The sequence below is a fragment of the Pavona decussata genome, unplaced genomic scaffold (genome assembly GCF_977016875.1).
Source record: "Pavona decussata unplaced genomic scaffold, jaPavDecu1.1 SCAFFOLD_127, whole genome shotgun sequence".
NCBI lineage: Eukaryota > Metazoa > Cnidaria > Anthozoa > Scleractinia > Agariciidae > Pavona > Pavona decussata.
Genome location: NW_028145541.1, coordinates 889,250 through 916,534, shown reverse-complemented (window position 1 = coordinate 916,534; position 27,285 = coordinate 889,250). Strand labels below are relative to the sequence as shown.

Here is a 27,285-nt window from a genome sequence, read left to right as displayed (position 1 = left end):
TGGGATAATTATCGCTACTTACCGAGATATCTGCGGTAGCATAGTAAATTGTTGAAAATAAGAAAATTAAAATTGCCGCCATTTTTGAAACAGTTTGGTGCCCAGCACTCACGCAAAGTTCGCGCATGCTTTTTGCGTTTTTCCGCTCTGAAGTATGCATACGGTTCCATAGAGGTTCCATACGGTTAAGAGCTGTGGTTAAAAGTATTCAGATGGAGGAATGAGCCCGAGTTAGGTTAACAATGCATGATGGGTATTTTCAAAATGGCGGACAGTTTGAGAAGTTTATATCAGAAAATACCATCCAATTTCATCGGCCTGCGGACTTCAAATATTGTTTCCATCAAAAACTGTAACACACTGTGATGGCTGGAGCGAGACAGAACTTGTTCAAATGGAATCGACACACTAACCCCAAGGAGGTAAGAGAAAATAGACCCCAAAACATTCTGACGTTTGTTTGAAGTTTTATTCGAGAATTGTGATCATGAATTTTTTTCTCGCCGTTTGTTTTAACAGCACTATTCAAGAGGCGATGTACAAGACTGGATCAAGGTATTTTTTTTCAATATGATAACATTAAGCTAGTGGTTTTATTTCTCATTGTTACTAAACTTTGAAACGCCATCTAATGGCGTTTTATAATTATGTATTTACACCTGCTCGATAGCCTTAGTCATTATCAAGCATTGTTTCGCTCGAAAAAGGTCTTTCCCTTAATGTTTAACAGTCTAAAATTCCTTTTTAATCCTTCAGAGAATAGAGCGAGTTTCAACAGAAGCAGCTAGGGAGGTGTTTGGAAACAATTATCAAAGTGTTCTGGAACAAGTTCATGTTGATGATGATGCATTGGTGGAAGGTACAGTTAATTGACTTCTGATATAACAGACAGGATGAAAAATTAAGCATGCAAAAAATGAGTAAAACATATGTGAATATGTTTGTGAAAGATAAGCAGTATAAACTATCATTATTAATTTTGTTAGTTGCAACCAGGTGTGTTGACTATTAAACTAATAATGTATCAGTCGATATCAGCAGTGCCCAACCCCCCCCCCCCCCCTCCCAGGCATTAGCCAGAAATTTTTCCAACAAGTATTTTGACAGCATTTTACGGCCTTGTGATTTTCACCTCACAATACTGTCACCTCATTATTTCAGTGATAAAGTTCACCAGCAAAGACTATAAATTCTTGATTAACTACATCTGAGGAGGACACAAATGAGATGGTAGATCTGTTGTAGGTTAAAATGAATCAAGGTTAAAATGATTTCAACCTAGGTTGATTTGTATTATTTTTCCTTTGTTAAGGTTGGGTAATTTTAACCTACAACAGATCCACTAAATGAATGGTCACCACCACAGCACAATGTACTAAGAAATAGGAATTATCCAAGACTTATTTTAGCATGAATAAGCTTTTATTATTAGAAACAGGTAAACCTAGCAGCAATTCACAAAGAAATCAATGTCCTTTTTTAACTGCACCATGGGGCATTTTACCAGCTTCTTTGTCATGGTTGTGGGACAAAAAAAATGCCTGGGGGTCAGCCAGAGGGGGGTGGAGATGGGCGCTCTTGGAACTGACTGATACATAAAGCTGAGTCAATTTCTTGTTTGTTTTCTTTGTTTGTAGCCCAAGATTTATTGGATTCCTGGCTGCACGAAAAAAAGCATGACAATGTTAATCTGGAAGTGCAATTTAAAGAAGAAAATTGGGCTCAGAGAAGCAAACCTTTAGAAGAAGTGGCCAGAGGTCCTGCCAGTGAAGATGACTATGGTGATCATCTACTACAGTCACATGACTGGACATCAGTGAACAGTCATGACAACAGTCCATCTCTTAATATTATGGGTGAGACATGACATTACTTCAATACTAGTGCCTTATCGTTTGCAGTGGAGAGGGTCTATTCTAGCACGCATTGATAGCTAGTCATTTTATGGTTCACATTTGGTCTCTGAGTCATGTTCTTGTGTGAAAACTACATTTCAAAGTCAAATGAAAATCACCCTAATGAATAACAGGTAGAAAAAAACAATCTTGTGTTCCAGATGATTAGTAAAAATATGACTATACTATAAGAAGTATAACAAATTTCACATTATTTTAGACAAACACAAAGTTGAAGTTAGGTATGGAAAACATATTTTTATCAGCATTCTCATAAGCCTGTATAATTAACCCTTCAAAACCTAATATCAAAGAACAAATTCTCCTATGTTGTCCCCATAATTAATTTTTATTAAAACTAAAAGTACTGGGAGAAGTTATTAAAATATAAAGAAAATTCACCTTGGGTAACATATCCTAAATTTTCATGATCTCAAGGGATGAATAAGCATTGATATTACAAGGAGAAATTTGATGCTGATCACGGTTGGGGCTTAAAGGGTTAAAGTCACCTCACAATAATCAGTTACTTATTCATTTCTGTGGTTGTTCTTGTCAGGTCCAGAATATGATGATGACCTCAATGATGAGATATCTGTACAGCAAATACTGCGAGACATGCTTGACAAGAAAGTTGTTGAGAAAGACATATTGAATGATCTGGGGTTTGATGGGAACAAAAAGAAAAAAGATCCAAGACCCAAGATGGAACTCAGGCATAAACAGGTGACACAGAAAATAGACCACAATAATAATTTTATCCATTAACCACTAATACCAAAGAACAAATTCTCCTATCTTGTCCCAATATTTTTCTTATAAAAGTACTGCGGAGAAATTATTTAAAATATCAAGAAAATGTACCTTGGGTGATCATATCCTAAATTCTTGTTACCCCAGGGGGTGAATAAGCATTGATATTACAAGGAGAAATTTGATACTGATCACTGTTAGGGCTTATATCGACTGATTTGATGACTAAAAGGTAAAATGGCCACCGGAAAGGGATTATGCACCAATCCCCTCATTAGAGGTCTCTGAAAGCAGGCGGGTAGGAGGGGGGGTTCGAGGGGTTCGAACGAACCCCCTTTGAAGATCAATAATGGCGGAAGAAAAACTTTTTAAATAAAGTTCCTCTGGTCGAAATACATCAACCAAAGAAAAATAGAGATATAAACCCATTCTCTAGGCCTTATGTCTTATCCTCAGGAAAAATAAAAATTGTCAAGCACCCTTGGAGATTAATTTTAATGACGTTTCATTTTTGCGGTAAAAACGCATCCGCCCGAAAAAGCCATAGAAAAGCATGCTTTGCGATACGTTTTGTTCTCTGAATGTGATTCACTTCAAACTTTATAGCTCAAGCCTTGTTGAGTTTCACGCGCAATTACGTACAAGTTCGCCTGAGAACATTCACTTGAGAACGTTCCATTAGCGCAATGTGGAGGTTGAACAACTACATGAGGTGTACGATTGGGAGAGAGTAGGCCATCCGCCCTGGCTCTAATGCATATCAAATATGATATGCCTGTCAATCTTGACGAGATAGTGAAAGTCAATTTGTTTGAAGGCCTACACCCGAGAATGATGCAGTTTACTAGCTTGGTGTATGACTATTGGCAGATCGAATAGCTATCAGAACTTGACGTCGACAGGGCGCGGAATGTACATTGAACTTTCTTGTTTAAGTAGAAACAATTATGCCGTCGAAATGATGTATATAGCTTAAAAAGCTGCTGTAAAACAAAGTTGTGATTTGCCTAAAATGGGTCTCAAAATGCAGGAAATGAGGTTTCTGGAAACCTAGATTTTCAAAAATTCCTAGTAAGTGCGCCTCTGGCGCTCAGCAAGATTTGGGGCTCAACTAACACCCCTATCGAAACCTTAGCTACGCGCCTGGAAAGCCCAAAAAATTTCTTCCAAAATTAGTATGCCTTTGTAAACTGCATCCATTTTAACAGTCACTTTAAGTTTGCTTAAACTTTTACAGGAAATCTTTTTAACGCTCCTCCCCTCCCACAAAGCAATGTTGATAGTCACTGAAATCATGGAGATTGTAAACACTGTGAGAAACCAACATTGCATGGGGGAGGGGTGGGGGGGGGTTGGCATTTGGTGTGGTGTGTTTTGAAATCATCCCAACACTTTTGTCCAGGATGTTAGTTTGTTGTTTGATGCTAAATGAATATCCAACCAATGTTAAAATCATGTGATAACGTGTGATGATTAGAACTCTGGCATTTTTGTGTTAGGTGAAGGAGAAAAGTGAGGCAAGACAAAAAGAGTTGGAGAAGAAAAGAAGGGAGCGCTCAGCTCGCAAACAAGCAGAGGCAGAGGCTCGTCAGCAGATCATCAGAGAAGAGAAGGAACAACAAGCACGGCTCAAGAGAGAGGAAGATGAGATTAACAAGGAAATGGCAAAGATACGCCGAGCTATGGAGGAGGAAAAGAAAGCTGCAAGAGAAAAAGTGGAAAGGTCAGTAATTCTGTCAGCTTGATTGTTAGGACAATTTTAAAGACATTATTAATTTTACATTTATAATTTACTTCAGTCACTGGTGGTTGACATTAAGGGACTGTTATGCTAGGCAATTTTAATTTTTCTTGCAATTTCTCTCGCAATTTCTTTGTGACACAAGTTGCACAAATCATTACCTAGTGTAATGAACCCTGAAATGTACATGCCTCGCAATATTTTTGCTGCCACATGAGAATCATTGCAAGAAGTAGAAGTCAATTCTACTTTGTACATCAGTGACTGCAACAAAAACGTAGTGAGACATGTTGATTTCAGAGCAATTTGTTACACCAGGCAACGATCCGCACAACTTGTGTCACAATGGCTCAACAAAATTGCGAGACAAGTTGCAAGAAAAATTGCCTAGTGTAACAGCACTTTTAGCCTTTGGCTAGTGTATTTTGACAGCAAGTTCTGATTCACACATTGCATTAGGTAACATGGCCAAGTTATTAGGCTACCAGACTTCCAGAGACCCTAGGAATACTGAAATTTCTCAATAATATTAAATAAATATAAAGCACTAAAAACCTTTTTCCACCTTAATCCCTCTTGTTGCAAGTAGGGTGACAAATAGAAGTAATTGAATTTCCTATATTTCCGTACAATCCATTGTACTTTAGTGAGCGGCGTAAAGATCAGGAGGCTGAGTTACTTGCTCGGCAGTATCTTGAAGAAGAACAAACAACGAAAATGGAAAAGCAGAGGAAGGAGTTTGAAGAGAAAGAAGAGATGAGGAGAATGTTGCTAGAGCAGATGGAAAGAAAGGCAGCTGAAAAGGCCAGCAATAATCTTAGGGTAAAAAACAAAAACTATAAAGAAAATGCCTTCACACTTTTGAGATTGTGTGCAACTTTAAAGGAATAGATTTAATGGTCCCAGCAAGTCTAGATATCATAAAACTTTCGTTCAGCAACAGATGCTAAACACTTTATTAAGGACAATACCTCCTTTTGCTACTGCACATATGTTTGAACTGCGCATCTTTGCAAGGTCCAGTGAGCCCTGATTTCTTTTGGATGGTGACTACTAAATAATAAAAAATAATAATATAAACTTTAAGGTGTTTTTGCGCGGTCTATGGCTATGTGGAAAAGGAAAATCTTATTGTTATTGGCATCCAAAAAGAAAATTCGGGGTAACCACATATTTTTGAAAGATAATTTAACTTCAATTTAGAAAAAAATCCATAGATTGTTTTGTACTATAAAGCTTTTTAGAAATACTGTTTGTTAATCATCTCTGAGAAAAAGGGTGGTTACATCCAATTTTCTTTTTGGATTCCAATAGCTCTTTTCTCTCTATCGCAAAGGCCTCTTTCATGCTTAAGTGAAGAAAAATAAGGAGAGTGAAATAAGGAGTGCAGTGGTTGGGTAGAGATAAGTAAGGCACTGGAGAGAGTGAAAGAGCCTCTGTGGGGGAGAGAGATAGCTCTTGCTAAGATCTGCTTTCCCACATTGTCATGAGCCACACAAAAATAGCTTTGTAAAAGGTGGCACCAACATTAACTGTGTCTCATTAACTTTGGAGATGGAAAGTGTTGTTCTTATCATGTTTCAGCTTGTTCAGAAGTACTTTTCAGCTTGGTATTCAGTTGTTGCATCGCAGCGAATCAAAGTAGGCAAGGCACGTGCTATGTCTGACTGGCGCTGCAAACTGAGGGCATGGAACGCTTGGAGAGCGTACATCAATCACATTAGATCCGACAGGGAAGCACAAGCTGTTACCATGGAAATGAAAGAAAAGCACAGGTGACAATTCTCATTTCCTGTTTGCAATTAGTGTGTAGGAAAGTCCATGCCCCAAAGCAACAACCTTCAGATCTCATGTGTAACCCACCTGTGGTTTGTGTGCATCTTAACCTGTCCGCCTTTTACCTTGCATTCATTTAGCGTTGGTATCGGAATGATGATTCACAGCTCTGCAAGAGAATCATGTTTATATTTTCAATTTTCTTGCCGTTTTCTTTTCCAGAAAGGAGCAGCTATCATCAAAATTTCACCGCACGCGCTTGCTGTCCCGCTACTTGCGTGCATGGCATCAGTGGGTCAAAAATGAGCAGGAAGAGAGACAGCTTAGAGAAGAACATAACAGAAAGACTCAGAAAATGGCTGCTTTGTTAGAAGCAGCAGCTACTGGTAGACTGTGGAGCGAGCAGAGCGGCAGAACTGGTATGAGTTTGGAGTTACAGGATATTGAGGATGACATAGCTGAACAGAGCTCGAGTACTGCAAGGAAAGTGGTAAGAGTTATTTGTGATGTAAAATCATCACAAAGTTCAGCAAACAACGAATTCCTAAAAGCGGTGAACTTTTACAGGTTTTAGTAGATCATAATGGCGGAAAAATTCTCTCCTCCATGGCGCTTCGTGTCATCTCGCGGAAGAAATATTCTCTCCTCCAACGCGCGTCGTGTCTCCTCGCAAGAGGCGATTTACACGCGTGTTCGCGTGTTTCACCCCCGCTACTGTCCCTGAGAGAAATAACAGAGTACTCTAGACTACTGCACGTGTGATTTTAGCAGAGCGATTCAACACGATAATTTTCACTGAAGAGTATAAAAGTCGCACAGTGTAACCTTTAGTTAATTCTTGAATGTAAATGCTTAATTTCTTAATCAATTTCTTAATTTCTTTCTATTGTTTCAGTGCTAAGGTAGATTGTTTCTGTTTGGGACAAATGAATGTTGTGCCGCTAGCACTAAGGACACAAATGACAGATCAGAGAATTAAACCTACAGTGTTTGTTAAAGTGATGAAAGGCTAACACTCAGTGGGAAATTCATGGGGTTCACTTTAGCATTTGAACAAAAACTGCAGAGTTAAATTTCTGATCTATCATAACTTGTTTCTGTTGTTTGTTCATTTCTCCGCTACTGTTTTCTCGTCCAATCCTGTGAGCTGCGTGGTGCCCTTATTTCTTAGTTTAATCTTCCTTTGAACTTGTCCTATTTGTTGCAGGATGAAATTTTTGCACAACCGACGAGGACTGTGCCGCATAAACATCACACAAGAGCTGAGAAACCTTTAGAGGAAAGTTCGTCAAGAAATGTGGCCAACAACAGTAAACCACCAACATGTAAACCAACTTGGACTAGTCAACAAACCAAAGAACCATTGAAGAAAAATATCAGGACTGAAAAAGAAGCGAGAATTAGGTCTCAAAGACAACGGAGTTATAGCGAAGTAGAAAACGTTGAGATTCTTTATTCTGCTGCGCAAAAGAACGACAAGAAGAAACGTGGCAATGACAAAGATGATCTTGGTTTATCTAGGAGTAAATCTGAGGAAAGACTTGATTCACAAGATGCTCTATCTACAGATAATAATGTTTTAACAGAGCGATCTGGGTTTAGTGGTTTATCGGATGATAAAACTTCTACCGAGCGCAGTAAATTCACCTCAAGGGAACCTGTTGTCAAGTCACAGAAGCCCACCACTAAACCCCTTCATCTTGGTAAGTTTTATGTCGTCTAGGTTTGGAGCCCATTTTGATCTCATAGTACGATCCCTGTAATCTGATCGATAGACTGCAAGCAGTCCCTTTCTGGATAGTCGAAAGGTCGCGCGAAATAGCCGAGCGCGAAAAACTGGAGCAAACGAGCGGAGGGGGGCTTGGGGAGAGGCGTTGTCGTTTATTTCTCCTCGCTCCAGTCTCGCTGCGCTGTGAGCGCACCCTCTCAACTGACCAGAAAGGGACTGCTTGCAGTCTATCTGATTGACTGGCGTCTACCAAAACCCAAACCGCCCCTTTTACTACTGTAGCTTTTTGCAAAAATTTCCTTTTTCTGATTTAGTATAGTGTTTCCCTGAACACTGATCTTTGCCGCACATTTTGGCCCAAAACATTTTTAAGGGAGGTATATTTACAGCAGCCGAAGTAAACTGAGCCTCTGAGATACACAGGGAAACGCCCTTAAAAAGCTTGTCTATACTATACTTGATTTAAGTGTCACTGCGGTCATTGGCCTAGAACATTGTCCACGTTTACTCTTGCCGCGTGCAACTACATCATTCACTGTCATTTTTGTTTGTTTGTGGGTTGTTGTTGTTCCTCTCTGTCACTTCACTAACTTGACGCCTGCTGTTCTTGTCTGTAAAGCCATGGAGGAACGTGCTCAGCAGCGCATGCTCCGAAAGAAAACCCTGGAGGAGAAAAAGAAAAAAGCAGAGGAAGAAAAACTGGTACGAGAATCATTTTTATGTGCTCATATGTTTCGTAATATACTAGCAAAGTTGAATGGCTGAGATGATTAGTCTTTCTTGCTTAGTCACTGTCACGAAAGCGTGACCGATTTGTCACGCACATCACAACTTCCAGTAGCTGGATTTCTCCAACACTACAAGCAGTCTATATTTTCTCGCAGGAATAGTTCAATGACAAGCAAAGCATGTTCTGCGCATATGCGTGTTCCCGCGTGTTTCGTGCGTGTTCGTGTTAGCTTTCGTTCTTGATATCTTCACTTTTTTGACAAATACTATTATTCACTTCGCGACAGGCATTTCTCAAAAAGGAACAAGAACGAAAAGAAGCAGAATTGTTGGCGGAAAAACAAGAAGCTTTGCGCAAGAAAAAAGAGGAGAAACGAGTCGCCAGAGAGGTAAGGAACCGTCGTGCCCTTGATATCGTTCCAGCGCTTCATTTCTACTTGCAATTTGTCAATCAATCCTGTAAAGGACGGGTCATTAAATCTATGAGCAAATACCAAAAAAATTAATTGTGCAAAGCTTTTTTTGCAGGAGCAAAATAACGAAACAAATTAAATATACTGACAACGAGAGACAGAAACTTAACACAAAGCATTTGGTGGCGAATTAAAGTGCCCAACCCCCTCCCCCCCCCCCTCCAAAAATTGGATTGGTTCCCCTTCCTTTCTCGTTTGCGGTCGTACAGCCTCCCTCATACATTATTCTGATTTTAACTTCTTTTACTGTCAAGTTTGAAATAAGATTTATTTTGTCTAAACATCATAACCTATCCAACTTTGTTTTGACACCAATGTAGTAATCTACCAATTGGATTGATACTGTTGATAGATTAGATACAAGAGTATCCATTCTTGTAACATTTTTTCCATCAACCAACGTTTTTTCACTCTTTTGCTTTCACAGCGTGAACTTGAAAAACAGCGACAACTGCAGCACAATCGCCACCAAATTACCATGGCAACGCAGCACTACGCCACCACTTTGCTCGTCAAGTTTGGCTTGTTACCATGGAGACGTCTAGTAGAGATGACGCACGAGAACATGTCACGTGCCACATTCCATCGCAACAGAGTTTTATTGACCTGTTGTTTTTTTCCCTGGTTGGAGCACATGAGACAAATGAAGGAAGAGAGAGATCGGGCAGCAGAATCGTTATACAATAGGATTTTATTACGTAGAACGTGGAAACAATGGAGAAAGGTTAGTCCTACTTTTTTGATGCGTACTTAAATATTTATACAATTCTTTATTTCTCTCGGAAATATGACGTTCGGTCCGACAGTGTCCGCTACCAGTCGACATAGGCCCCATCTACACTACTGAATCCGGCCGCATAAATTAGATACTTTTTCTCCGGTTTGGCCTTCCGTTCACACTAAAACAACGTAAACAACATAATGATAACAATAATAATAATAATAATAATAATAATAATAATAATAATAATAATAATAATAATAATAATAATAATAATAATAATAATAACAATAATGATAATAATAATAATAATAATAATAATAATAATAATAATAATAACTTTATTATCGTGTCACGAAAAAAATGTTGCTGAGGGAAGAAGTCCCCTCTACTAATAGTGGACGCCTAACTAAATCTAGCTAAAAAAGAATTAAAATTTACATTGTAAAACCATATTAAAATATTAAAAATTTCTACATCAATCAATCGCAAAAAGATCATGTAAACCACAGTCATTCTCGGCATAGGTTGCAGCCTCGATGGCTGCTGACCTTTGCAGCTAGGGCAGTAAGGTCCTGATTACGTATGACTCTTTTAAATTCCTTCAGAGAGGGTTGATATCTTATTCTAGGAGCGAGATCATTCCACAGTTTAGGCCCTGGGTAACGAAGTGAGTGTTTTCCATATGTCACTGAAGAGAATCGAGGTTGAACAAATTCTCGTTTCCTATAGTAATACGAGCCACTGCGACCACCGCATCTTTTTGTAAACGCTCTCCAGAGTGGATAAGGCTCCGTCCACACTAACCAAGAAAAAAGATGCGTTTTCAATTTATCAGGATAAGTTTAGAAGGGACTATATCTTCTTGAAACTAGAGCTAAGCTGAGCCTGTTGAACTGCATGCCATGAAGCCTGTTTAAGGACGGTGCCTACTAATACCGAAGTATTTTTGTGCGGTTTATGACTATCCGGGAAAAGCAGATCTTAGCAAGGCCTATTGAAATCCAAAAAGAAAATTGGGGGTAACCACGCATTTTTCAGAGATAATTACGCAACAATATCTCTAAAAAGCGCCAAAATATAAAGCTTAATTGAAGCTTAATTGAAGCTTAATTTTCTCTGAAAAATGCATGGTTACCCCCAATTTTCTTTTGAGATCCCAAAGATATTTGGTAAGTTCTGCTTTCTCCGCATAGTTTTAAACCGCGCAAAAATATTCCTGTATTAGTAGGAACCACCCATAGGAAACCTGAGTATCTCGCGATGCGCAGAACGTATGCGCAGTAACAATAGTAGGCACCGTCCTTAAAGGGACCCTTCGCTCTGACAACAAACTTTGACGTTAAATTGTTGGAAATGTCGAAATTCTAAATTTTAGTTTGAAAAATAGAAAACAAGTGTGATAAAAATTAGATATGATTATCGTCTATTTTCGTTTGTAAATTTCCCGCGCGCCGCCATTTTGAATTTTATGACGTCATACGGTTAACGCTATTGTTAGTGAGCGGAAGTTCTTTTGTGTGAAACAATTGAGTAACCGTGTTACGTCATGAAATCCAACAAGGCGGCGAGCGGGAAATTTCAAAGCGAATATGAGCGATAATCAAATCCTGCTTTGTCCAGCACAGAAATATTATTTCCATGTTTTCCAACAAAACGTAAAATAAGATTGTAGTTTCGACAATTTAACGTTAACTTATTTCAACAGGGGAGGTTTCCTCTAAGTCTGTTAGTAGGCTCGTTTGCTTGGGTTTTCGCTCGTGTCTTTTGGTGGCAGAGCCGCCATTAACGAGGGGTTGAAGAAAATAGGGTGGAGACTGTCACCGGTGCCGCCAACAGATTCGCACGAAAATTAAAGTGAGCCTGAGATGGATTCTGCCTTACTTTAAAAACTCATTAATAATTCATAAGCCAATTGACCTATCAAATGGTCGATAATACATCACGTGCAGTGACTTTATATCGATAAACCTCCTCCTTATTAGTATGCGGTGCTTTATCAGCTGATAAAACACTCCTCTTTAGTATGCGGTGTTTTTCTCGTATGCTAATTTCCAACATTCACAAAAGCATAATTGTTATGAACTCTATTGACACACGCTTTTCCAGGAATGTTTTTGAAGCCGTTCAAAAAATTCGCAGCACGTGTTTTACCGGGTCGAAAACCCAATAAAACACTCCTGCTCGTTTTTTAAACATTACATGAAAGGCCACTCAGATCTTTCTGTTGTCGTTTGTGTTGTAGTATGGTCAGCATGCGGTCAGATTGCAGATGGTGGCAGAGGATTACTGCTCGTCGTATCTTGTGAAAAAGTACTTCAGATACTGGCAGGATTACGTGACGGAGCATCAGATCATGTTATGGGAGAAGGAAAGACAAGCTGAAGAGCATGATGAATGGTAATGAAAAAAAAAGAGAACCCACTCTTACATTTGAGCGCTTTCACTCCCAAACCCTGACTTAAGATAATACTTACTGTACTGTAGCACTGCTCAGAAGCTGATTTCACCCACAGACTTTAAAGTTAGAACCACTATTTACAGCATAATAAACAGCACCACAAGAAAGTACTGCTCGGTAGCTTTCATTTGAATGGTCACACTTTAGGATGCTGTTTGTTGCGATATTTCTGAAACCTTTTGCAATGGCGGAAAAGCAAAAATCCCGCGAAGAGTTGTTTGTAAATTAGTCTTAACCGGGCTCTAATGTGCATGTGCTCCGGCTGACATAGTCTTTTAAGTTGCGTACACAGTGGTGATTATCTCGCATTTATTAATATTCATATTCTTTTGAGGTAGCGCATTCGTCACAGTTTTATTTTTATTTTCAGGCGATTGAAGAAGCTAGCAATGATCTACTGGAAGAAATACATCCCCATGAAACGAGCACAACGAGAAAAGGAAACTAGGAGAGCAGAAATGAGGAAAAGAGTTTCTTCATGGCTACCAGATTTTCAGAACTTGACTGAATCACCACCGTGATTATTTATATCATTGTCTGAAAACACACTGTGAAGATCCCGTGAAGGGGAGAAGACAATTCTCTTCAGGCTATCGTGTCCGGAAAGTCGGCGAAGTGTTTTTCGAGATTGTCTACGCCGAGTCAGTGTGGCGACAAATCAAAAACGAGACGAAAGAGATCACTTTCTTGTTGATGCTTAAAATGTAACATCGGTAATCGTGGGTAATAACCCTTGAAGGTACTGCTAACCTGTATACTCGCTGAACACTGAGTCGGGGGAAACTTTTGGAAGAAAATGTTTCTGAAATCATTCAGATCAAATTTGTTCCTACTGAAAAACAAACTTGGTTACCGTAACAAGTGTTTTGTGTGAGCAAAAGTGGGAAACGATCTTGCAAAGATCGAAAGTCGTAAAAGTTTAAATAGCAGTGTTTGCAGAGGGAAACGGATGCTTTTATCGCGACAAGTTACACTTTTGCACCGAAAAGCACTTTTTGTGTCTGTTTATTTGACGCTGTAACTGAGGGTTACAGGCAAAAGTGTTCTTGCGGAATATAGTTTAACAAAGTATACAGTCTTTGTCCGGATTTTAGTTTATTATTTTCGTCAAACTTTAAAGGTCTCTGGCAAGGTTCATTACTTGAATATATTATTTATACTTGAATCTGCCTTGCGAAATTTGAATCTAATGTTATCGTGATGTAAAGTTATGCACGCTGATAGACTGACAACGTTTTTACTTCAGTAACGTCTCGCAGACAATAAAAAGAGTGTTCAAAATAATGTGCAAATTGGAGCAATTTGTCTCTTTGGATGCAAGATGGCCGATGTTTCTACTTTTGATCATGGATTGCTTTCTTTTCAGCTTGTTTTACTGGTGACTTTTTAGTCAAATTTTGTTCCTTTCTCGGTGAACTTTTCCCTGATTTCTCACCCTGCTCGTAAAAAAGTCTCCTAACAGGATTTTTCTTTTCTGCACTGAGCGGTGATTTGAGTTGTTGCAACATCAACGGCTTACTCGGTTTGAGCGCAGTATCTTGTTTTGTTGTTTTTGGTGAGTCGTTGTTTTGTTGGTTCCTCTTCCTCGGAGTGGAATTTTGTTTCCTTGGCGTTCTCCTCGCCCCCTTGTTTCCTTTCCCGTTGTTATTAGAATTCTCCGTGGCCTGACTTCGGTTAAAACAGCTCGCGATTACAAATGGCGTCGGGTTACACTTGAATTCCTCGTTTTTCGAGAGTTCATTGCACGGAAATTCATCCACGAGCAGCTGGTCTACATACAAGTCATTTAGGTTCGGTAGGTTTGTCCCCTCGCAGCCGTTGTATGAGACACTTTTTAGGAACACTTTGAGCTTCCGGAGGCGACGTTCGTCTGCGTGTTATAGAAATGAGACGTTGAAATAAATACATTTTTAATATTTTGCATGTTTGGGAGCGGTGGGTTGGTTTTGGTGAAAGTTACATTAACAAGCCAGCTAACTTTGATGGCTGGTGGGAAAAATGGGGCGGTGATAAAAAAAAATTATAAATTTTCCCACTACCCATTATAAATGGTGGTTCAAACAAAGAATGAAGATTGTGAATGTGTCTGTGCTTCGCTCATTGCAGTGGTTTGACCATTTTTAAAAGTCCTAACAGTGATCAGCATCAAACTTCTCCTTGTAATATCAATGCTTATTCAGCCCCTGTGATCATGAGAATTAAGAATATGATTTTCGTGGTATTGTGATAATTTCTCCCCAGTACTTTTATAAGAAAAATATGGCAAAAGATAGGAGCTGAATTTGTTCTTTGATATTAGGAGTCAAAGGCTCTTAAGCCTTTAAGATTTAAAATCCTCCCTTGAAAACTTAAAGCCGGGTGCAGCATCATGGGAGATCGATGGGAGATATCATGATTTTTGGCCAAAATTCACTAAATTTAAACTTTAAACACTGTGTTAATTAATTTCTCAATCGCTAATTTAAAGAAATATTAATAGTGATTCTAAGACGAAAGGTTGAACCAAAATATAGTACAACCGGCGATTTTTAGTGTGTTACAACAGCGAAATTTGAAAACGTCTGCCAGACGTTTTCAAATTTGAACCCCCCTCTATCTTGGTCATCTGCCGGCAAAAATATCCGTGGATAGTTTCTTTGCATTCTGATAGTCTTTTAATGGAATTTTGTCATTATATCTTGGTTGCTATAAACCGAATAGCGTCTTTCCGATTTTCAATGTGTTACTAAAAATAGCGTGATACTGTCCCTTTAAAGCAAAATTTTTCAAAGACAAGACGTACAAATTTGGACTGAAAAACTGAAAGTGTTTGAAGAGATCACTGTAACTTGCAGTCAGAAATTGTTTTTATATTGTTTGATCAACCAAGCCCGTGGGGAAGGCGAAATGAAACTTAAACATTACCGAGCAACTCAAATAAGAGTGAAAAGAGCGCATCTAAAATCGGCCTGATTTCATTACCTGCCGCTGTTTGTATCGCACTTGCAGAGCCTTCAACTTGACCAGTGCCGTTTTGCTTTCTAGCATTCGATTGCGCTGAAGATGAAGTCTTAGGCTTTGTCGTGCTTTTGTTTGTTTCCTTTGCATTTTGCGGTTTCTTCGACTTTTGAGAGCGTCCCTTTGCTGAAATGAAATAACAGTGCGATTGTTTTTCAGTGATGCTCACGTAAAAAGGCCAAAAAACAACAACCGTTCATTTTATAGTAGAATAAAAATGTTGAACTTACTGGAAATATTTTTCTTGGTGACTTTAGATGCTTTCATTTCTTTGGTCATCGCAAGCTCTGATCAGTTGTTCTTTTGCTTTGAACCGTTACACTGGTGCTCGAGCGCGGCTTACGATATATCACGCGAGATTCGATTAAAGCTGGGGAACGAAACGAGACTTCGACTGTACACGAAAAAAAAAATATTCTTTGTTGGTCCGTTTGTTGAAAACCCGGTTTGCGATAAACCAGGTTTGCTTAACGCCGCCTGATTAGCTCAATTCTGATTTGAATAATCGGGCCCAATATTTAATGTGAAAAATAACAGCGTCCAGTTTTTGTTTTTGTTTTTTTTTTTTTGTGGTCATGATTTTCACGTCTTCTAATTCGCAAACATTTCCTTGCCTTATGGGTGAAATAAACCTCGGCAATTTACAACATCACGCCCTCAATGCATTTAGCCATTATTCAGTCAAGTTTTTAACCGCATCAGTCATTCACGGCCAAAGGAAAAATAAAATAAACCTCGAAGAAATACTCCGTTTTTCTTCCATTCCTTCATTCCCTCAAAGGTCCAAGTTTCCAATCCAACCGTTCTCCTCTGTGAAAGCGAGGCAAAAATTTACCAATCACAGCGTTGCATCTCTTGGCGCGCAAATTCGCTTTGTTTTATATGCCTTCGCGCGGTTAATATCTTCATTCATAACTCGCTTCGCTTGCAGAATAGGTTCTTGTCTTCGTTCTTTCTAAAGTATTCCTCGTTTTGGCGCCTAATTATGTCTGTAATGAAAGACATCACAAATCTCAGCTCAAATACGATGCAAGACAGCCACGAGAGCTCGCCGGAGAGAGATATTTTCATTTCTTATTCCGCTCCGAGCTCGCGAAGGAAGCGAACCGCGAAGCAGGCGGCCTTGGAGAGATTCTTCCAAACTTCAAAGGAAACGGTTGGAGATACGACCAGTGAAGAAGACACGAGTAACAAGAGCGAGAGTGAAGCAGAAGCAGAGGCTAGTTCAGCGTTTATGACCCCAGAGAGCGAGCCGAGGAAGAAAGCGAATCCCCAGAAACGAAAACGTCTTCGTCTTGGAGGTAGCCCGCGAAACGGCGAAGTTGCATCACCCGCGCTTTCAGTAACGTTGAACGGCCTCTCCAAAGCACAGTTAGTAGATTTGGTGAACACGTTAGTTGCAGAGAGACATCCAGATCTTGAACAGGTAGGGATCACTTTAAATGTTTTCAAAACTAACACTAAGATTGCAAAGAGGATTTTAAATACGAAGGACGCCATTGACAACAAAGGGGTTTGCATGTGATTCATTGTTATGCTGATTTGAAACACATTCCTCTTTAACCTCATTAACATTTTTCTTTTTTTCCACAAGGAACTTCGAGGTCTTATCCCAGAGCCTGATCTCTCAGAATTAGAAGAAAAGTTGAAATATTTACAGAGAAATATCTACAAATCCTTCCCTTACACGAGGTACGGGTCTTCGCGTGACGCTTTCTGTTACCGCCGCGTGAATACTCACCTGGCAGCGTTCAAGGTAAGCAGTTTATCGATGAAGCATGTCTTTCGTCCTCACTTCACCTACAAAAATTGCATAACTACAATTTTTAAGACATCGATTTCCATACACTTTAAATAAGCACCGTTTAGTAGCTTTCATTTGAATGGTCACACTTCACGATTTCCCTAACGGAAATGAAAATTTGAAATAATTTATCTGTGGTGCTGTTTATCATACTGTCACAGGCAGGAAGGTACTGCTTAGTGGGTTTCATTTCCACTGCTACACTTTAATTTTATTGACAGACTCAGAATTTAAAATCACTTTAAACAACATTATAAACTGCATCACAAAGCTCAATAGCTTGCATTTGAATAGCCACATTTTAGTATTTTAACCTCAGACTTGAAAGTTAAAACCACCTTGTACAAGTATAATAAAAGACCAGCCTGCAAAGTATGACAGCTCAACTAGATCTCACTTGTGTAGAGACATTTTCTGAAACCTCATGTGTCCACTTGCAAATGCCCTTCGGACCGGAAAGACGGAAACATGCACAAAACTACCTTTTTATACAATATTGCTTAAATTTTAGGAACTGTCACATACCTGCATGCTCACGAAATCCATACTTTAAACAGGCCTTATTAGTTCATGCTTTTGACAAATTACATCTCCCAGTGTGAACTTGAAGAGAAAAATGACTGTTTGAAGTCTACAATGGTGATGTGAAATATATTATTTGAGGGAAGGGGAGGAGTTAAGCAAGTTCTGGACACTTAAAAAGTCTTTCTTTCCCAAACCCTTGGATTCACACAGCCCTCTATACTCCCCCAACAAAGTACTGATTTCACGTACCAGAATCTAGTGGACTAAAACGGATGGCTTTAACACACAGGTGCCATCACTTGAGGCTTGATGCCCTCTTTGATTTAAACAATTCCTTTATTCCTTTACAGAAAGAGTGTGTCACCCAAGGAAATACCCTTGTGTCTTCGCAACTGTGGGAATCATCACTCAGCTATGTTCTGATGGCTTGGACATACGTGGATGGCATGCCAAACTGGGACAATCCAGCTCACAACAAGAGCAAAGAGCAGTGCTTCAAGTCTCTGGCTGTTCAGTGTAAAAAGGCTCTGACAAAGCTGAAGAGTAGCTTTACAGAAGAAAAATGTGAAGATTTGTTAGAAAGGTAAACAAATAATAATAATAATGACGATGATGATAATAGATTATTGCAAGGCTTTCTGTTCTAGTTGTAGTTCCCCTTGTTAAAATTTTATCAACCTTCTAGCAAGATAAGTTTTTTAAGACTTTCTATTTGAGCAGCATTTGAGCATTTTTGCTGTCTGTGCCTTGGCATTTGGATCTCAAAACTCCTATGCATCGTCAAAGCAGAGGGCTAACATGATTCACTCCAGAAGGGCTAATAATTATTCAAAACATCAGCACTTGCATCTCTTTATGGTTGAAAAGTACTTGACCTTATCAACTCTGGTGATAAAACCAAACATTTGTTTTCATTTTCAAAGAGCTTGCTTTTATCTTCAGAATTTTATATTTAGTAGATTCTATAGAGTCTAGGTGGTACTACACTGCATAAAGGCATAGGGTAGGCTTGAAAAATGTTTCAAAATGAGAAAATCAAGGCCGTCTTGAATTAGGTCTGGGTCCCTGGGGCTTGTTTCTCAAAATTCCTGATAACTTACTGGGCCAATAAATATTATATTTTTAAATGTTTTTTTGCCAATTTTAAAAAGGCATGGTACTTGGCCAATGTTTTCATAGAATTATAAAGATTTTAAAATTAAGCATTCCCAGTAAGTTCTCAGGATCTTCAAGAAACGGACCCTGAACCTCTTCCACCCATCTGGGGAAAAAACTCATACCAAAGGTAGAAGGGGTGTGAAACTCAACATTTTTGTATCTCTTTTCAGGATGCAAACTGCATGTGAACAAAACAGCCAGCTGCAGCCCTGTGTCGACCTTCTGCAAACAATACAGTCCAGGTTTTAGTGGCTTTGGTGATGTACATATTTTTAAACAGAAAAATATTTTAAAAAAAAAATTACATGTAGTTTTGCTGAAGAGCAAATTAATGACATTTACAGCTTGTGTAGAATTACTGACTACATGAGAAAGTTTTAGTTTTACATGTATTGTATTGATATCGTCCATTGAGCAACCAAGCTCTCTTTTTAACGTTGCTCAAAAGCAAGTGTTTATCTTGCCTTGTGAAGACCTTGTTCTGGTTGATTTGTATTGATATGTTGACTCAAATAGGAGAAAGCCCTGTTCTTGACATTGCCAAGGAGCAATTGTTTTAACGTTGATGTCAGAGAGTCCTACATATCTCAGAGACATATACCCAAAATTTATATCTGTTAGTTTTGGTCTGTCAATATTGTAGTTTGTTTTAAATTTATATTGCAAACTTTATAGAGAAAGAATATTATTTTTATATCATACAAGTGGCACTAGCACACTGCAGTGAAAGACTTGCAGTGAAAAAATTGTGCTTGCCACTTTTACTTTTAAGGAAAGCAATTAAATAGACTTATTTGAAAATCTTGTAAGCTTGCTTTTTCTCGTACATGTAAAATATTCAGGGTTTCCAGGGACTGTGTGATCACTAAGTGAACAGTTGTCCCTATTCCACGGGTTTCATTAAGGGCCAGGCGCCAGGCAAATTGACTGTCTGTGAACACAACTTTCCATGGTTGCCTTTAACACCTTAACCAACTTTTTCCATAAAATAACATTCCAAAGGCGACTCTCTTGGCTGGATGCACAAACCCCTTGCCTGCCTGTTCAAAATCGTAATAAAACCCTGCTCTTTTACATTAAACCTTACCTACTCTAAATAATTTGACTGCCAAATTAATAACCAGTGACTGAGAATCCAAAAAATACCCTTTTTCTGCCAGGGAGAAGATAGCTAAAAAAATTGTTAAAACGGTCAAATACCCCACATCTACCAAAGATCCTTCCTCTGGTTTGAGATAGGTGTACTGTACAATACATTAAGCCATTCCAGCAATCTTTATGACCACCTCCTAGGCACTTGCATTTTTTTGATGAAAAAAAAAAAAAAAACAAGTTCTCAGTCCTGGGCTCATTCACATTCAAGCCCAGGCTGAGGCACTTTTTTCCTGATTGTTCGAGAGACACGTGTGGTCCAAATTCCAAACGCCTTGTTAATAAATGTTCGGGGGGGGGGGGGTACTCCCCTATATAAGCTATAAAGGGGTGTACAGTGCCAAAGGGTGTGGTTTTTGAGCCATTTGATTTTAACCATTTTGGTCTGAAAAATGGGTATGGATTTGACAGAAATGAGTATGGATTCTAGAAACCAGGTCTGAAAATGGGTATGAATAATTATTGTAGAGGCCAGGTCTGAAAAAAGGGAACTGGAAAATGACGCATTTTGGTCTAAAATAGGGAGAGGGTTTGGAGAACCGAGCCACACAACCCCACAAAGTGTACCCTCCGAAGTAAACCACACATTGATTTGAGAGAACTGATTCAAAATGCTTCTGAATCAACGGACACGTGACTAAAAAAATAATTTAGTGTTCACGTTAGAACGAAGCCCGATGCTGTCATTTTTGTGTTGTTGTTTTTATTATTACTGATAACCGCTTCAGTTTTATATTTGTCAATCAATCGTTTATTAGACGTCACGTGGGTAAATACCGGCGACTCTCGCGCTGCCACACTTTCGTGCTGCCCCCCCAAAAGAGAACGCCAGATTGCAGGTTTATACTGGGTAAATAAATGATTAATCGATTGACCGATTGCCCACTCAGTGGTTAAGTATACGAAAGCAAACGGAAGCGACAAAAATATAAGAAAATAGAAACGACAAGGAGATGCGCCTTGTACTTCTTCTGGAATAGTATCCTTACAGAGGAATTCAATAACGCGCTTTGCACATAATGAAAAAGAAGCATTAAGCCTCGTAAACAGAGCCCGATTACTTGACAGTGAATATACGACGATTTTCAGAGTACCGAGATTCCAATGAAGTTCAATCCAGGATTTCCTGGCAAAACTTGAAACAAGATTGGCCCAGGTTTTTCAGTCCGTTTGTTCTGAAACTTGTTCAGAAAGCCCGGCTGAGGGGTTGAAATTTCAGCCGAGGGTGGAACATTCTTTTACGTAATCGTGCCCTCAATAAAAAGCAGGATAAACATCGAAAATTGTGGAAAATTTCAGACTACTCGCCTACTATAGTAGATTTGGCCGAATGAAAACAAATGAAGACAAGGGGAATACTCGATGGAAAATTGAAAAGGATTTGTTTAAGGATTATTTCATTAATAGCAGGAGAAATTAACAGAGTAAAAAGCAACTAAAAAACAAAACAAACAAACTATAAATACATAAATGGCGTCCATTTTTGTTGCTGTTGTTGCCAGTTTTATAGTTTTTAAACCGCATTTTGTGTTTATTTCAGTGTTAAAATATCCTAACGCTTACGATCAGCACGTGAAAAGCGCTGAAGCTTTCAGAAAAGCAAAGATTATAAAGGTATGAAATGGCCGGCGTCCACCTGTTGTTTGTTACTTAACTATCAGCGCGTGGAAACTGGAAAGCGCTGAACCTTTCTGAGAAGGAGTGTCTCTTTATTAAAATCTCTACCTGTGATTGGCTAACTTTCATAAAACCTTGCCTGGTGGTCGTAGTAATTCCTTAATCAATTGTGACTCTTTGCAGAAGCCACGTACATGAAAGTTGTAATGATTTTATAGAGTTGGACGCAAACAAGTATTAACTGCGGCTAACAAAGCAGGGGTTTATTAATTGCGGAAAGGTAAGTATTTTTGCCCTAAATTATGCATTATTGCCAATCTTGTTGAATAAGTATCTGTTTTTGTTGTCATATTTTCGACGTGACATTCGTCATTATAATGGTGTAAATCTACAAAGTGTGTTTGTTCAAAACCAAAGCCTCGCGCCTTTTATTCTCAGGGAAACTCTTTAGAATTTATTCAGATCACATTTCCATCGCGAGCATCGAACACTGTACAATGCAATTTTGAAATATAAGAGCCGAATCTGCCTTCTCTTTGGCCATTCAGCTCTCACTGAACTAAGTGTGCTATCTGTTGCGTTTGTGTTTGGTGATGGTTCATCGCCATTTTGAATTCGCATTACATATTGATATGCTTCGCTGCTAAACTGCGCCTTACTCTACTGAAATTGGGGGGGGGGGGGGGGGAAGGAACGGGGTTTATTTCGGTGGATATCAGAAATGTCAAAATTTCGCGTCACTGGAGAAGTAATTCCTTTCGTTTTCTAAGGGGCAGAAATGTCGTTAAAAATGCTTAACAAAAGGTCAGCTAGCATTTTCGAAAACCAATAACAGCCAACAGCACTCCGTGTCCTAAAACTTTCTGCAACTTTAATTTTCAACCTAAGGATCCAAACAGATCAATTTGTATTACCTTAATATACCTTTACCTTCACCTCAACTATACTTTTAAAAGGGGACAGAAGTTTCCTGCCCTCTTACTTGCGTAAGCTATGATGCAGTTTGATATATTTACTTCTCCGAAAAGCCCTTTTATGTGCTTTGTACAATTCCCAGCATCTGAGAGCTCTGTGCGCTGGAAAAACACAAGAGTTGGGATCACATGTGAAGGCAAAGTAAACCGTGGGTTTTGCGACTAGTGAAATCATCTCATGATGGATGGAAGGATGCATGGATGGATTGATTGATTGATTGATTGATTGATTGATTGATTGATTGATTGATTGATTGATTGATTGATTGATTGATTGATTGATTGATGGATGGATGGATGGATGGATGGTTGGATGGATGAATGGAAGTGTGATGGTTTATGGAGGCTCACAGCAGTTTTTCTGGACTTAAGGTGGAAGTTTTGAAATTACAATCTCGAATACAAGATAAACAAGAGGCAATGCGCTTCCGTTGCTATGGTAATAGCTGTTGTTGGGAAACCGATGAGAAAATTAAATTTGATCATATGTTGAAATGATGATGTATGATGAATGACCCTAAGTCCAAAAAAAACTGCTGCGTACCTCGTTAATGTCTTTCATGTTGAATATCACGACTCTTCTTCCAGGTTTCAGCGGGAACAATGGCTCACTACTGTTTGTTCCTACTGCTCATGATCAGCGCAACAAAACTGCACACCTGTCTCAGTCGTCATGCGCAGCTGGAAGACAAGGCGAATGCGGGCTCAGGCTCAACTAGATACACTATTGTATTTGATGTAGGTGCCAGCAAAACTAAGATGCAAATCTACAAAATCAATGGGAAGACTTCGAATTCCCCGTTAGAAGTGGAAGATATCGAACAGATGGAACCCTCTTTCAGTAAAGTTAAGCCTGGAATCGCCAGTTTGGCAGGAAACTCAGTCGCAATTGAAGAATATCTGATGCCATTGCTTAAGTCAGCGATAAAGACCGTGCCAGAGCACAAACATGACTCCACTCCTATTTTCTTTCTGGCCACGGGAGGAATGCGACGTTTGAGAAACGACCAGGCTAATGCCATACTTGACAAAGTTAAAACACTCTTTACTGACAAAAACAAATGTCCGTTTAAGTTTGATCCAAAGGACGCAAAAATTATTTCGGGTGAGTTTGAGGGGGTATATAGTTGGATAACTGTGAATTTTTTAAAGGGACTTTTTCGTCCTAGGACACCTCACCCAACCTACGGAATATTGGATTTAGGAGGTGCGTCCCATGCTAATACGTTTGAGAGCACCGGGAATGATTCTGTCCCTTTGACAATAGGTGATAAGAAAAATTGTCTATTTGCTAGAAGTTATCTGGGCTATGGCTTGGACCTGGCTTACCAAAGATACCTTACCATCGAAATTCTCTCTCATGGGAGTTTAACAAATGGTATTTTGAAAAGTCCTTGCCACCACAAAGGCTTTAAACAGCCGATATCATTCATCAAAGGTAGAAACGTCACCGTTGTAGGGAAACCTTCAGTCACAAAATGCCGATCGATCATTGCGAAATTCTTTTTCTGCAAATCTCCCGACTGCCCGTTTTACGACCAGCCTAGTCTACGCGGAGAATTCTTTGCTTTCTCGGGGATATTTTACACCGCCCATGACACCGAACTGTTATGTTTTCACTGCGTGAAGCCCCTGTCGGTAGCCATGTTTGAAAATAGTTCCCGAGAGTTTTGTTCTAAAAAGTACGAAGAGGTTAAAAGTAACCCGCAAGCCAAGTACGACTGCTTTCGGAGCAATTTCATCTATGAGCTGCTCACAAAGGGCTATGGACTACCTGGCGATAAAATGATACAAGTGGGTAATAAGCTTAAAGGATTTGATTTGGGATGGACTCTGGGCGCCATGCTGTATAATACTGGATTGTTGTGAAACAAACTATTTAGTCTTTCGTTGTTACATACTATGATGACTGAAGAGAGTTAAGGGTAATTGTTTTTGCGAACCTGACTTAATTTTCAGGGAATCAGTACGTGATCGATAAAGTGTGAGGTTAGAACAGAGCTTTTGTCACCAGCAAATCACATTTTCTCAGTGAAACTTAACAATTTCACCAAAGCGCGTTCATCCTACCGACCCAGGGGCATGCAGAAAGTGGGGACGAAGAAAAGGAGAAACAGACGGGAAATCCTCGTCCCCACTGTCCCCCCCTGGGTCAACAAGGATGTCTCCCAGACAAAACTGAGTGCATTCAATTTTTTGAAAAAAAAAAAAAATTAGGCAAGAAATAACAAAGTGGCAAATACCCGACGGTCACCATGGAGACCAGAGAACTGTTGAAACAACCTTACTGTACAGAGAAAAAGAAGGCAAGCACCAAAACACTAACTAAAATTTCATTACAAGGTCTCCACAAAGAACGATTGAGTAACCGAGAAATCACGGTCTTACCAAGTGAACCAGTCATATTTTCACATAGAATCACTGTAATGATCTGTTATATGAACAGAACAAAGTAAGTCAACGTGTAAAAGCAATACTGTACTATGTGAAAATGCGTTTCGTCGGCGAAGACTTGAACCTCGGTCGGTCTTCTGCATTCAAGTTAGCCGCGATAACCGCTAAACTTCAGGCGAACCCATAGTAGAAGCACGCGAAATAGTAATACTAATTTAACTTGTATTACATCACTAAGATCACTGGGTTGCTTACTCAGCATGGAGCGTCTGGTTTAACTTAGGATCGACCAGCGACCTTAGAGACTAAACTGTTCGCAAACTAGTTTAACTTTTAATGAATTGTAACGACAGGCGGAAAGACACAGAGTCCGCAAAACACAACTTATTTATTCCGGTTGAACAGCGACAACAAAACTTCAAGATGGCTTCCTACAAGCTCGGTCACGTGACACGCAAGGCGGGAACTAGACTTGTACTTCATGTAACCATACTCGTTACATCTCCCTTCCTAAGTCTAATAGTTTAGTTTATGCATACAGAACGTTAATGGTAATAAAAAGCAACAACATAATGTTCAAATCTGCCTTAGAAAGTCTCCTATATTAAAACGCCCCTGCAAAAGTACATAATAAAGCCAAATTGAGAAAAGGGGCAACAAGGCAGAGTCAGTGTCTTATTTCAGCACTCATAATCTTTTAACCACACTGGGGGGCGGCGGTCCCGCACTGGACGACCTTCAGTATGAGGCCCAGAAACCACTGGTGATGGTATCATTGCCTGTGGCGGCTCAGCAGGACTTGACTCTACCAGTTCCATTGGATCGGTCATGTCGAGGTTTGTCTCCACTGACTCCGGTAACTCCTCGGGTGTTGCTCTGAGCCATTTGCGGTTCCGTCGATAATGCTTTCCGTTCACTTCAACCAAGTAGGAACGGGTCCCCTCCTCTCCAATGACGCGCCCCAGTGACCATTCCTTCTCGCGTGGCAATCGCATTCTAATGGCATCACCGTCAAGCAATTTTGGCAGTTCATGTGAGTGACGATCATAGTAGTATTTCTGCTTCTGCTTTCTAATCTTGATCTTTTCGGGGACATCAGTTATCACCTGTGGAGTTAACAATTGCTTGGCTACTGGGAGACGGGTGCGTGTTCGCCTACCATATAGTAGCTGAACAGGAGAAGCATTCATACCCTCAGTTGGTGTGTTGCGCCACTCAAGTAACGCCAGCAGAGGATCACGCTTATCAGCTCGGGCTTTGGTCAGCAATGACTTGCAAGTCTTAACTGCATTTTCCACACGACCATTACTTTGTGCGTGATAAGGGCTTGATGTGACGTGGTGAAAATCCCATTCCTTACTGAAGGTCTGGAAATCTTCACTGTTGAAGGGGGGCCCATTGTCACTGATGAGAGTCACAGGAATACCATGCCTGGAAAACCACGCCTTTAGAATGGTGATAACACGGTTGCTGGTGGTGCTACTCATATCTTGCACTTCAAAATAGCCAGAGTAGTAATCAACGGCTATCAAAAATGATTGCCCGTCCAGCACGAAAAGATCAACACCAACTTTCTGCCATGGCAAATTAGGCACATCATGAGGCTTTAAAGGCTCTTTACATTGTTCGGGCCGATAACGGTTACAGATTCCACACCTTGACAAGTGATCTTTGAGCTGGGCTGTGATTCCAGGCCAGTAAACAATGTCGCGGGCACGACGCAATGTTCCTTCTATTCCAATATGTGATTCATGCAGGCTCTTTACAACACCAGAACGCTCTTTAAATGGTATCACAAGGCGATGACCCTTGTATACCAATCCATCTTCTATGGTCAGCTCATCACGGCTGTTCCAATACAGCTCAATTACTTGCCTCCGACGCCGGTCATATTTGTGAGCTTCTGACAGGGTCTCTGGCCAACCCTCATGAATAACATCAGACAGGGTCTGTAATTCTTCATCCTGAGCAGTCTCCTTGCGCAGCTCTTCCAGGCGAGTGGGGGAGACACTTAGATCTTCACCATTTTTAATCTGCTCTAACTCAAAAGCGAACAGTCGTTCTCTGACAGAACGGACGTCACTGTCCTGGGTCTGACTCACTGGTTCCTTTTCCAAGTAAGCGCGACTTAATGTGTCAGCCAAGAACATGGTCTCTCCTTTCTTGTATACCACTTGGATGTCATAGTTCTGTAAGCGGAGACGCATGCGTTGGAGGCGTTTTGGCGAACTGTGGATTGGCTTCTTGAATATGGTTTCCAACGGCTTGTGGTCTGACTGCACAATTACATTGCTCCTTCCAAAAATGTACTGATCAAATTTCTCACAAGCATAAACTATGGCGAGTAGCTCTTTTTCAATCTGCGCATAGTTTTGTTCCGTTTGAG

General features: G+C 39.8%; 4 protein-coding genes across 4 annotated transcripts; 3 read left to right on the top strand and 1 right to left on the bottom strand.

The window, feature by feature from the left end:
• Positions 1-224: 224 nt before the first annotated feature.
• Positions 225-13,356, top strand: LOC146469079 (coiled-coil domain-containing protein 191-like). The gene is made up of 15 exons (XM_085123708.1): positions 225-422; positions 520-555; positions 757-859; positions 1,638-1,856; positions 2,455-2,621; positions 4,148-4,371; positions 5,037-5,211; positions 5,974-6,164; positions 6,388-6,655; positions 7,373-7,868; positions 8,514-8,596; positions 8,911-9,012; positions 9,524-9,820; positions 12,063-12,217; positions 12,649-13,356. Exons 1-15 carry the CDS (start codon positions 366-368, stop codon positions 12,797-12,799), a joined length of 2,724 nt encoding a protein of 907 aa, XP_084979834.1. The 5' UTR covers positions 225-365; the 3' UTR covers positions 12,800-13,356.
• Positions 13,357-13,545: 189 nt separating this feature from the next.
• LOC146469078 (uncharacterized) lies at positions 13,546-15,602 on the bottom strand. Its single transcript, XM_085123709.1, has 3 exons — positions 15,506-15,602; positions 15,240-15,401; positions 13,546-14,148 (listed from the first exon to the last, which is right to left on the bottom strand). The coding sequence occupies exons 1-3, from the start codon at positions 15,552-15,554 to the stop codon at positions 13,613-13,615; spliced, it is 747 nt and encodes a 248-aa protein (XP_084979835.1). The 5' UTR covers positions 15,555-15,602; the 3' UTR covers positions 13,546-13,612.
• Positions 15,603-16,165: 563 nt separating this feature from the next.
• LOC146469077 (uncharacterized) lies at positions 16,166-19,567 on the top strand. The gene is made up of 4 exons (XM_085123620.1): positions 16,166-16,701; positions 16,870-17,031; positions 17,955-18,187; positions 18,933-19,567. Exons 1-4 carry the CDS (start codon positions 16,261-16,263, stop codon positions 19,009-19,011), a joined length of 915 nt encoding a protein of 304 aa, XP_084979746.1. The 5' UTR covers positions 16,166-16,260; the 3' UTR covers positions 19,012-19,567.
• Positions 19,568-21,707: 2,140 nt separating this feature from the next.
• On the top strand, positions 21,708-25,235 carry LOC146469076 (ectonucleoside triphosphate diphosphohydrolase 1-like). Its single transcript, XM_085123706.1, has 2 exons — positions 21,708-21,811; positions 23,094-25,235. Exon 2 carries the CDS (start codon positions 23,109-23,111, stop codon positions 24,372-24,374), a length of 1,266 nt encoding a protein of 421 aa, XP_084979832.1. The 5' UTR covers positions 21,708-21,811; positions 23,094-23,108; the 3' UTR covers positions 24,375-25,235.
• Positions 25,236-27,285: the final 2,050 nt, after the last annotated feature.